This window comes from Prionailurus viverrinus, chromosome E1 (genome assembly GCF_022837055.1).
Source record: "Prionailurus viverrinus isolate Anna chromosome E1, UM_Priviv_1.0, whole genome shotgun sequence".
Taxonomy (NCBI): domain Eukaryota; kingdom Metazoa; phylum Chordata; class Mammalia; order Carnivora; family Felidae; genus Prionailurus; species Prionailurus viverrinus.
This window is the reverse complement of record NC_062574.1, coordinates 5,903,490-5,916,105: the sequence shown is the minus strand read 5'-3', so window position 1 is coordinate 5,916,105 and position 12,616 is coordinate 5,903,490. Positions and strand designations below refer to the sequence as shown.

At 46.8% G+C, this 12,616-nt stretch overlaps 1 protein-coding gene across 1 annotated transcript in view; it reads right to left on the bottom strand.

Annotated features, from left to right (window-relative positions):
- The window catches only part of DNAH9 (dynein axonemal heavy chain 9), a 330,380-nt gene that overhangs the window by 105,435 nt on the left and 212,329 nt on the right, over positions 1-12,616 (bottom strand). Inside the window, exons 46-49 of the mRNA XM_047832566.1 lie at positions 10,380-10,522; positions 9,834-9,995; positions 9,393-9,626; positions 362-622 (exon numbers count right to left, since the gene is read on the bottom strand). Of these exons, the coding sequence (XP_047688522.1) occupies positions 362-622; positions 9,393-9,626; positions 9,834-9,995; positions 10,380-10,522 (800 nt within the window). The remainder of the gene's footprint in view (positions 1-361; positions 623-9,392; positions 9,627-9,833; positions 9,996-10,379; positions 10,523-12,616) is intronic.

Below are 12,616 nucleotides of genomic sequence, written 5' to 3'. Positions count from 1 at the left end.
AGCTCCAGTCTGGCTCTAATGAGGCTTGTGACGCTGGACAAGTGGGTGCTCCTCTCGGGGCCCTGGCTTTGTCATCTGTGGAGTTGGGGGGGGGAGGGACTAGCTGGCATCTCCTGTTCTGATTGGTTCTAAGACTCACGCCTCTGGGATTTCATTGGTCGTCTGCGGAGCCTGGCACACAGGCGGTTTCAATAAATGGTGGCGTAATGACTAAACCCGTGACAGCTGGATCCCACCCTGAGCCTTCCAGCTTTGCTCTTGTACCTCTTTGGGACACCAGGGTACCGCGCTGTCTTTGGGTCGGAGGGGCCTCCCCCTGGCCCCGCGAGGGGCGAGCAGACGGGACGGATGATCGTCCTACCTTGTTGAGGGTGTTGAGGGCTGCCTGGGCTGCTGTGAGCGCCGGCTCCGCTTTGGCCAGGTCGTCCTCACAGTCCTTCTGTTTCTGCTTTACTTCCTGCATGATGAGGGCCACCTTCCGCTCCTCCTCGTCCGCGATGGCTTTCTCTCTGCTCACCTTGTCCGTCTCTATGCCCACCACCCGGATCAGCTTGTCTGCGTCCTCATTCTTGTGTCTCACCTCCACTTCCTGGGTGGCCAGCTTGGCTTTCAGATCATCTACCTGCGGCAGAGAAGCGCTGGGCTTACTGGGAGCAGAGGGAGTTGGGACACGGCCCTGGGGGTCTGACCCTATAGAGGAAAACGGCCAACTCCTGAAGCGAAGGCGCCTAAGCTGAGCTCTCACCTGGGACCAAGCGCCCTGACCCCGTGGGCGGAAAGGGGCACTGGACTCTCTCTTCTTCCTCCCTCTATGGTAAATGTGGTGGATGGAAGATTCTAAGCAAGATTCTCCCTCGTGCCCACGTGACTTAGGCTGCTTCCCACGGCTATTGGTGCCTGCGTCTCATAAAACTCCTCCTGCCTCGGATACTACTTGGTGCAGAGCGGGCCTGTTGTAAAAAGCAGTCGTTGTCTAATTGGAACTGGCCACCGTGAAGTACACCGAGAATTTAGCAAGTTACAAAAAGTGAGTACGTCCCGCGCATCCTGAAAAACTGAATGTACGAAGAGACAGCGGCCGGGCCGCGTATCAAAGTAGAACGCTGGCCCACAATTGCAATCTCCTGGCGACCAGGAGATCAACCCATTATCTACAATAATCAGCTCAGGAAGCCAGACTCCCGAATACGTCACAATCCAGGGAGACAAACAGACAGCGGCCTCTGCAGCAATCGGTCCCGGATGGCCAGCACTTGGTTAACAACTGACGACTTCCTTAATTTTTGCCCCTGCTTCCCACTTAGGAGCAGCCAGAGAAAGTCAAACACGCTCCCCCAACTGATCACACAGGATGCCCACTTCTAGGGAGCCCCCCTCCAGCTCCGCAGGCCACCAGCCTCCATCGGGACACATCTGACACCTTTCCTTTCTGCCCACCAAGAAGCCCTCCCACCCCGCGGGCTGCCTTTGAATCTCTGCCCAAAACCAGGTGCCCGCTGGAGCCAGCTCTGCGTAGAGAGCGTTCGCTTGGTCTCATTGTTTGGTCTTAGTCTAGTTCCGCAGTCCTTCCAGGGAACAGATGACCAGGTTGACGCGGACCCAGTGGCCCAGACCAGAACCCAATGGGCTCTCCCCATCGGGCCTCTGAATTCATATGCATTTGGAGGAAGTGAAGAAGCTCCCCATGGAGGAGACCGTTCATTTCTCTGACCCCCTGGAGAAGGAGGCATGGTTTTCTATGTACAGTCTGTTCCGGAGAGTGTGGTGGTTCTCGGAGTGTGGTTCCCTGGACCACCACCGACAACAGCATCCCCTGGGTACTTGCCAGAAATGTAAACTCACAGGCCCACTCCAGACCTACTGAGTCAGAAATTCTGGAGGCGGGCCTGGCGATCTGTGTTTTAACAGGCCCTCTGGGTGAATCTGGTGCCCACCTAGGTTTGGGACCCAATGGCCTGGTTTTATGGCCCTTTCATCTGCAGAAAGAAGACTCAGATCTGTTTATTTCTGGGAAGTAAAAAAAAAAAAGCCATTTGTATTTGCAACAGGGCCCATAAACTTTACATCGCAAAATGCCCTCCCGCCTCTCATTTTTCTGCAGTCTATTTCATGCAACAACCCAAGATTACTTCAGAGCTCCTGGAATACGTCAAACAGATTCAAATGCTTTATGATACAAAATGCATAAGGGGAAAAATAAAACAGAGGCTTAGATGCTGCTGATAATTCCCTTTTCATGGCAGATCAAAAGAAAAGAAAAGGAAAGCGGGGGGTGGGGGGGGGAAGAAAGAATGCTCTTTAATTTTGTGTATTCATGGAAACTGGAGACTTTTTGTTAACCTCAAATGAAGGCCTGCTCCCGAGAACAAGTCTTATATTCCCGTGCTGGAAGGTTAATCCATTTCTAAATCCCATGGTTCAGCTGCAGGGAGTTATTTCTACAAGGACAAAGATGCAATTGTAAATCAAAATGATTGAACCACATAATCACTGCAGTCAGCAAGCACACCAGTAACTTTTTGTTCCTTTTTAAATCTGGGGAGATTTGAGAAAATTGGAGTGGGTTTTTTTTTTTTAATTCTGTTGTTGTTGTTTGTCTGTTTGTTTTGTGGCTTACAGATAGGGTGTACGACCTCAGGCCCAAGGTAAGCAAACACCAGCACTGTGGATGGGAGCTTTGTAGCTCTCGAGCTGTGACAAGAAGTGACACAAGGGTCCCGCCAGTCAGAACTAGGCCGCTCCACACAAAGCTGAAGAGAGGGCGTAAGTCAGGCTCGTTTCATGGCTCTTTGGCAACAGAACAGGAAGTTTACGTAGGTTAGAACAGGAAGTCGCAGTAGGTCAGAACAGGAAGTTGAAAGAGGTCAAGTTAAAATTTCCTCTTCTCTTCGCCTTTATTCAAAGCATTCGAGCCCCTTCCTTGGATCTCTTCCTCTTTAGACACCCACCCCCGCCCCCAGATAGGAGGGTCAAGGGGGAGAAGGACAAAAACAAGGAAGAGACCCTCTCTTCAGTCTTGCCACCTCCATGAATATAAGTGGGAGGGGAATGTCAACTGAGTGGAGTGCCAAGAGGCTGGTGGTGAGAGACCATCCTCTCTCCAAGGACCAGGAACATGATGCCAAAGAGGAAGGCCAAGCTTCCTGGGACCTTCTCCTCAGAGCCACAGAAGGAAGAGAGAGAACCCGGGATCATCAACAGCAATCCCTAGTGTGCAGAGCGTTAGAGGCCCAGAGGTCTTTGCCTTCTTACCCCCCGGGTCCTTCTGGTCACCCACCACGTTCTCCCATGAATTCACACTTCACTTCTCAGACGTAGGCTTCTCTTCTTAGACGTAGTGGTTTCCCATCTGCAGTAGACATCTGTTATATTTGTCTACCTAATAAAACTTCTCATCCCTGTATTGGAAATACAGTTTGAATTTCCCTTGGGGAATATTCCCTTCCCTAGTCCTCGTGGTTTGGGTGGGGCTGACTCCAAAGGTGGTCCTTTGATCCTCACTTGGCCAAGGAGAGTGTCGAAGTCACAGAGAATGGTTCACGTATGGGCAAACCAATGATATGAAGAGGCCAATCAGAGCTACTGACCATTTACCCCAGGAACTTGCTATAAAATCCTGGGAAAGATGAACTCCTCCTTATGGTGAAGTTGCAAAGCAGGCAGAATAGAAGTCTGAGGTTGGCGGGGCCATGGGGTTGCCTGCCTGGACAGGGACATTTAGTGAGAATCTGGCTCCAGCCCTGTCAAAATTAAGCTCTATCTCTGAATTTTCACTTATATGAGACAGCTTGTTTTATTTTTTGTTGTTGTTTTGCCTAGACCAACTTCAGCCGGATTTTGGTCAGTTGCCATCAAAAGGATCTGATAAATATATCATGTAATCTCATTCCCCCCCCCTTCCCCTCCTGTCTTTTCCTTTTCTTCTTTTTTCCTCTTTGTTTGCTAAGTGAATTTGAATTCATTTTTTTTTTTCACTTGCACCAAAAGAGTCCTGATGCCTACATCATGGTAAATTACTGAACTGTCAACTTCAGGTAAATTCGGTGGCCTGAGATTCTTTGGAAGCCCAAGAAAGATTGAATTTAAGAGTCTCCAGATGCACAGACTTGGGGAGTAAATCTTACATGGAGGGAACTGGTAACGAACGGTAGGCCTCTTATGAACATTTCTTCAGTCCAACAGCCCTTCTCCCTCACGAGTACACTTGAGCTAGGTATAGAAGTGAGGGTGCCAGTGTGTCCCGAAGATGCCAGGAGATGGCGTGAGACCCAGGTCAGGGGTGAGGGTTCTGATGGTGCTAAGACAAGGAACAGAAGTAACGCCACCCTCACATGAGGCAGCAGCAAAGACAGAAGATGCCACCCAAAGACCCAGCGGAACCAGCCACCCTCAGCAGAGCCAGTGAGAGCTGGAAGACCACACATGAAGCTTCACCAGCTGCCTCCTGAAACCACCACGAGCGAGATGCAAAGGGGCAAAAGACCCTTCACACGGAAACAGCCCCAAGGTGGAACTACACTCTGAACTGACTGCTCTCCAGAGACTTTTTTAACCTGAAGTGACCAAGTCGACCAGAAAAGTACGATTAAGAGCTTCCTATTCTTAAACAAAATAACTTTTTTAATGTTTATTCATTTTTGCGAGAAAGCAGGAGAGAGCGGGCGAGCGTGGGGGAAGGGCAGAGAGAGAGGGAGACAGAGAGTCTGAAGCAGGCTCCGAGCTGTCAGCACAGAGCCTGATGTGGGGCTCGAACTCAGGAACCACGAGATCGTGACCTGAGCTGAAGTCGGACGTTTTAACCAACTGAGCCATCAGACCCCCCGAGAATTTCCTACTCTTAAATGAAAAAGACGGATCTGGAGCTAAGCAAATCTCGGTACAGAAAAATAAAGTGGCGTTTCTGACCAGGTGAGTCTAAGCGTGAAACTGTGTCTGAAGTTTATAAACTTTATTAAAATTTTTTTTTTTCAACGTTTATTTATTTTTGGGACAGAGAGAGACAGAGCATGAACGGGGGAGGGGCAGAGAGAGAGGGAGACACAGAATCGGAAACAGGCTCCAGGCTCCGAGCCATCAGCCCAGAGCCCGACGCGGGGCTCGAACTCACGGACCGCGAGATCGTGACCTGGCTGAAGTCGGACGCTTAACCGACTGCGCCACCCAGGCGCCCCTGAAGTTTATAAACTTTAGATGACCATATAATTATTAATTCTTGTCATTATTATCATCGCTGCTCCTAATATTGTGATCGTTATTAAACAAATCTGGAGTCCATCTGAGCCAGAGTGGTGAGATTCATGTAGCCCACTCCCGCTGGATTATGAATACCAAAATCTGTCATAAGTGGGTAGTAGGATACTTATACAATATAATTCAAGTCATTACCCTTGTACCAAGATTATGGGGATATGCTTAAGGCTTTTTTCTACAAAGGAACAATTTCAGATGAAGGCTTTACATCAGAAGCCAAGATAGCATTTTTACAAGAAGAATTATCCTCATAACCATCCATAAGTATGAAATATACACCATGTACACAGTATTGGGGGACCCACCCTCCATCCCCACTCTAAGCTTGTAGGTGACTCATTTGCTTGGTTGCCTAGCCATCTGTCATCTACCCGTTTATCCACACACTTAGAGAACACCTACTACGTGCCAATGAATCCTGGTGTCTGCCCTTGGGTATCATGCCGCCGTGATAGTGTGGCAGGACATATACGAGAGAAGAAACATAAGGCCGGGATGGAACCACAGAGAATGGAATGAAAATCTTCTCAGAACTTAGAAGGGGCTTCTGCGAGTGGAGGGAGCAAACCGTTTACGTCTTGACAGTCACAAGCAGGCAAGTCAGGGGCACACATAAAGACACAGAGATGTGAACTAGCTGTGGAGATTTGGGGCGACTCCAACCAGTCAGTATTGCTGAATGCCAGGGTACAATGGGCTCGAAGGGAGGAAGAAAGGATGGCGAAAGAGGCAAGGGTATAGTTTGAAAGTTCTAGAAAAGTTCAGAGAGTCTGAAATGTAATGTCTAAAACATTAGGGTCCACGTTAGAGAAAACTCAACGTTTTGAGCGAAGATCAGTCTGATAGCCGGACAGGGGCTGGTCCAGAGCTATGCTGTCTAGTTTGGCGAATGAGCACCTGAAATGTGGCTTGTCCCATCTGGGACGTGCTGTAATTATCACCGCACACACACTAGTCTTTGCAGCCTCGTAGGAAAAAAAATATTTCACCAATAACTTCTTCATACATTGCTTACCTATTAAAATGATAATATCATGGATGTATTGGGTTAAATAAAATGTATTCTTAAAATATATGATAAAATTAGGTAAATTTAAGATCTAATGTTAGAATGAAAGCCACAAGTTTCCTTTTACTTCTTTTGATGCAGTTAATAGGAAACTGAAATTTGCATTTATGACTTGCAGGCTATTTCTCTTGGACGGGGGGTCCAGAATGTTGGGAGAGGCTACACAAAATGCCATTCATTCATTCAACATTTCACGCATGCCCCCTCTGTCCAGGTAGCGTTTTAGGCATGTGGGACACATCAGCAAACAGAACAGATAAGGATCCCTGTCCATGCCGAGGTCGTCTGACAGTTGGGGATCGACAGCAAAAAGTAAACACAACCAGTACGGGAAAGAGGTGAAGTCGAGCCCCGTAAGGGACCTGGGAATGGGGTGGGGTTGCAGTTTAAAATGGGGCCATCAGAATGGGATTCACTGAGAAGGTGACATGTGAACAAAGAAGTCGAGATGAGGGAGTGAGTCGTGGGGGTGAGAGAAGGAAGAACACGCAGGGAGAGGAAACAGCCAGTGCAAAGGCCTGGCATGCCTGAGGGAAGAGCAAGGCGGCGGCACGGCCGGAGAGGAATGTCGCGGGCATGGGGCAGCGGAAGATGAGGTCTGACAGTTTGCAGGGCAGGGTGGGAGAGCAGACTGGGGCGCCACTTTAGCGAGGGAAATGGGGGCCATCTCAGGGTTTTGAGCAGAAAAGTAACATGCTCTGATTCCTGTTTTGAACGGATCCCTCTGGGTGCTCCAATGATGACGGACCCAAGAGGAACAGAAGGAGAAGCAGACAAGTGAGTTGGAAAGGTACTGTGGTTCCCCGGGTAGGATCAGTGGCCTGGGTCAGGGGAGTAGCAGCGTGGGAGGTGCACAGTGGGGGGATTCGAGGCTCGTCTGAAGTTAGGGCCAATGGCGGTTTTCTGATGCTTGGGCGCAGGGTGTGTGTGTGTGAGAGAGAGAGAATTGAGAAGGGTCAAGGATGACCCCAAGGATTTTGGCCTCATGGGTGATGCGAGAGGTTGCAGGTGACGCAGGTTCGGGACCAGGGAGACACTGGAGAGTTCCATGTATTGAAATGACCTAGGTAAGAAGTGTCTGAATCAAGACATAGAAAACGGGGATACAACAGGAGGGTACACTTGAGACACGTTTAGGAAATGTACAGAAGTTGTTAATTCTTAAACGGGTAATGAGGGAAGGGGAGGAATCAAAGGTAACTCCCCGCTTTCTAGGGAACTGGGTAGATGAAAGTATCACTTGTAGAAGTAGAGAACTTTGAAGGAGAAGAGATGGAAATTGATGCCAGGACTGAAAAGAATTCTCCATTCTCCACACGCAGGTAGAACTGGGTTCGCCGAAGGTACAATCAGTCTTCTCCTGGGACGGTTGGAATTTCCAGAGGACAGGGAGGGGAGGGAGAACAGGGGCTGCTAAGATGACAGTATTCAGAGGGCACCATACGTCAGGGGTGGGGGAGGAGACAGGGAGAGGAAGAAGTGGCAGATGTTAAGAATCTGCATTCCGGGATTCTATCTTATGCTGAGTTCTAGAAGTTCAGAGATTGAGGGTACTGGAAACACTAGAAAGTGTTGGGAGAGAAGATGTGACATTTCCACAACCACAGTACATATGCCGGGTAAACTGCTAGGCCTTTGCTGGGTCTGTGTCCCTCGACCTGCCCTGCACTGTAGCTCTGGGAAGGGGTGTGGTCATGGCATAAATGGAAACCAAGAAGCATCATGGACAACTGGCACGTGTCATCGGTGGACAAACATTGAGTTTGGACCGAGCTCGCCATGCCTGAAGGCACAGAAAGAAAAAGATAAAAGGGTCTTTCTAGAAATATAGGACAAGGATGGGAAAACCATGTAGGAGGCTAAGAAGAACACAGTTCTGCAAATGACGTACTACCAGATCTAGGGAAAACCTGGAGAAAGCGGCCCACCATCCTTGGTAGGATGGTTTCTGTGACACCGTTGCAGGAAAACAGGCTGAAATAAAAAAGCAATAGGATGCAATGGACAGGGAAAAGGATGAGATGGGGAAGGGCTGTTAGGATATTAAAAATGTAGTAGCATAATTAAACCCTTCCCTGTAAGCGTAAGAAGCAGAAGCAATATTCCACAGTACGAAACTAGAATTGTCCGGGATCAACGTGAAAGGCTCTCTTAGAACACAGAGGGAATAAAAAAGCCGAAAGAATGAGATCAGTGAGTGAGAACATAATAGATGCGGGACACAGAGAAGCCATCCGGCAAATCATTGCTCCTGGAGGAGAGGCCAGGCCAGATGAACGACATCAGATAACAGAAGACAGCTTTTTCTGAGCAGAAGACATTCTCTGTGAACAGATTGCAAGGGCTCACTGCATCCCACTAACTGCACTGAAATCCTCTAGACCTATTACATCTCCCGTTCAAGAAACAGAAGCGGGGAGAGAGGACAACTCAGAAGAAGCAAGTTGAATAGTTAGTCCAAAGGCAAAGCTCTGAAACAATGACAATAAGTGAAAGGCTTAGGTATCCGTAGGAACACGTAATTGAAACAAACTCGTTCCCTTTGGAAGAGGAAGTAGAAAAATCTTACCAGGACAGGACAACAGGGGCCTTCTTTCGATGGCCAACCACTTAGGGACACACGAGGAAATGCAAGAAATGAGACAGGATTTAAGAAATTAGGTCCCAATGGTGCTTTGACAGATGACAGAGTAAGACACAAAGAAACCACAGAGAATCGGTACAGTTCGGCAACCATGTCTTTTTGGTTTTGGAGATGGAGGGGAAGTGGACTGGAGAAGAAAGGAAGGTGGCGGAAGAGGAGGAGAGGGGTAGCAAGCAAGAGAGAAGAGGTGCTCCAGAGGATTCCATCATCAGAAGGTGGCAGCAGACCAGACCTGAAGGGGACAGCGTGCCCTTCTGCAGGGAGAGCTCAGCCTTAACTTCTGGAATGGTTTCTGGTGACTCTGACGCCTCTGGGGAACCATAAGTGATTTTCAGGCCTGGACTGTGATCTCTCCAGTTCCCCGGAATGGGGTGCTCCCGCTCCCTCTCAGTGCCCCGCATGCACAAGCCATGAAAGAACGCTACCCACCTGGGCAGAGGTGCTGTGAAGCTTCAGCAGTCCGTTCTCGAGACGCTCCGTTTTGGACCTGAGCTCTTTTCCATGTCTGCGCAGCAAGCTCTGGTAGAGTCTGATGAACTCCAGGAATGACTTAGGGGTTGTGTAGTTGTAGCGTTGCTCGTTGCTCAGATAAGCCTGGGACATGTGGTTGACACTTGTGTGGACAAAGGCCATGAACTTGCTAATCGACTGCTTGACGGTAGGCTGAAGGTGAAGAGCAGGAAATCAGAGTTACTGTCTGGACGTGAAGACGGGCGGTGGTGGCCCACCCTGCTCACTGCCTCGCTACATGGAAGGTTTTGCTCCGACGATTCTATCCAAGCTTGAACTTGAATCCTGAAACTCTGGACATGGAATTCCTTGTACCCGAGGTGGAGAGGATCTTGACGAGTGTCTCCTTTGCCCTCTTACCTCAATGCCTTCTGTGTTCTGCAGGAAGCGGAGGCTGACAGACTCCAATGCCTGCCGAGGCCACTCGTGGAACCAGTCGATGGCTGTGCAGTTCACAATGGCTGGAAACTTCCTGCTGCGGACCCTCAGCTTGTTCCCCACAGGGGAGAAACAGAGAGTCACCTGAGAAGTCATAAGGGTGGGGAGAACCAAGAAGGTATCAGAAGTTCTCACAGGGAGATAGCTATGGCTTTAGGTTCTTTATTTCCCGGAAAGTTGGGAAACACATCCAATGGAGTAAAAAAAAAAAAAAAATCTGTCAATACCACCCAGGCTTCTCACCAAGAAATTAAGAAAGCTGGGACTGCATGAGGCAAGAGGGAGGCTACTGCCCTTGAATCAGATGAGAAGGGCAGCCTTGCAAAATTGCTCAGGCTAAGAAAGTCGCTCCACCCACACTGCCCACTCCCAGTACAATCAAGAAGGACAGCTATGTCCAAATTATCAGTAGAGGTTCTCGCGAACCATCTGTGGTCTGCCTACCCGGCGCAGTAAATCCTTTTATACCTTCAGTTGTCGTCGGACCCGATCTATAAAGAATTTCCAGCAGTTCCCTCTGTTGTCTACCAGACCTTGACTCTTGACTTCATTCCTCACGTTGTTTATGATGTTTTCAACTTCGTCATCGGAGTAGAGGTCTGGGATCTCTCCTGGGAGAAATGGGACACAGAAGGGCAGCTTTCGCATCTCTCTGCACAATGCAATTGGACATGAGAGGCTATCCAACTTGGGGACACAAGGCCTGTGATTTTTGTGGCCATGCCCCACCATTCCTGCTGGTGAAATTAAACAGACACTGTATCTACTCCAAACCCAGGGCAGAGAGATGATACTTGAAAGAATGGAACAAGCTACATGGCACCCTTTTGTCCTGGGCCAGGAGTTCGTGGCATGAGGGCTTTCAACTGTCTATGTCTTTTACTTAAGGAATTTATTTACTAATTATTGTTAATAAAAAGTTTGTTCCCAAGGAGCTTAAGATTTGGTAGGAAGAATAAAAGAGATGTAAAATACTTATAAGACCACAAGTGAAAGGGGGGGGTAACATACAGACAAATCCATATATTGATGAAAAATGAACTATCCCTTTCTATTAGAGCAGAAAGGGAGAGAGCGGGAATGGCTTCAGGGAACTTAGCTTATGGTAAGTATGACATCTTAAAATCAATGGGGAAAAAATGAACATTCAATACACAGTATTAGGAAAACTGGAATCTGAAACAAACAAACAAACAAACAAACAAACAAACTATGGTTGGATCCTTATATTCCACTGTATGCTAGGATAAATTCCAAATGGGTCAATGGCTTCACCATAGAAAAGAAAACCATACAAATGGCAGAAGAAATGAGGGCAATATTATATGACCTCTGAGTGGGGAAGGACTTCCTCATTGTAACTCAAAATCAGCATGTTTTAAAAGAAAGATAAATTTGATATATTTAAGTTGATATATTTTATGTAAAAGTGTAAGTTTGGTATAGAAAATAGAAACAAAACAGCATGGTGAAAACATAGGCAAAGTATAATAAAAGCAAAACCAAAGAACCAATGAAAATAGGTTTCTTAAAGAAGACAGACAAATGGCCAGCAGGTTCATGAAAAGGTGCTCAACACAATTAGTTATCAGGGAAATGCAAATGAAGATCACAATGAGACACCCCCTCATACCTGTTAGGATGCCTATTATCAAAAAGACAAGAGATAATAAGTGCTGATGAGGATGTGGAGGAAAGGGAGCCCCTGTGCACTGTTGGGAATGTAAACTGGTACAGCCACTATGGAAAACAGTATGGAAGCTCCTAAAGAAATTAAAAATAGAATAAGTACCGTGGGATCCAGGAATCCCACTTCTGGATATATGTTCAAAAGAAAAAAAAAACAGATCTCAGAAATATCCATACTCCTCTGTTCATTGAAGCATTATTCACAGTAGCCAAGATCTGGAAACAACCTAGGTATGCATCAGTGGATGAATGGATCAAACAAATGTGACATATATAGGAATATTGTCCAGGCTTTAAAAAAAGGAAATCCTGTCATTTGCAATAACATGATGAACCTGGAGGGCATTATGCTAATAAGCCACAGAAAAAGAAAATTATTGCACGATGCCACTTACGTGTAGAATCTAAAACAAACAAACAAAAAAACCCAGTCAAACTCCTAGAAATAGAGTAGAAAGTGGTTGCCAGGAGCTGGGGGGTGGAGGAAATATGGAGAGCCTGGTAAAAGGGTACAAACTTTCAGTTATAAGATGAATGAGGCTTTAGGATCTAATGTATAACATAGTGGTTATATTTGATAACACTGTACTATATAACTGAAATTTGCTAAGAGCTGGAACTTAAATGTTCTCATTCCTCAAGTTTTAAAAAGAAAATATGTGTTTAACTCTGATTATATTTAAACAGTTAATCCCCTTAATATGTAAATATTACAATGTTACATATAATAATATTATACATAAATATGTAAATAAAGTCTCCACAAATAAAGGAAAAAACCAATAATTCAACTGTAGGACGTGGATACAGAAGAGAGCTCACAGTACAGGAAATACAAATACTTCTTAAATATATGAACAAATGCTTTAGCCCACTCATAGTAATAGAAATGTAGTTTAAAACAATGCCTCAATATTAATTTTGCAAGACTGGCAAAGTTCTGAAAGTTCGATAAAATCCTGTCTTACACAACATACGGTGAATTAATCTTTTAAAAAATTCTAACTAAATACATA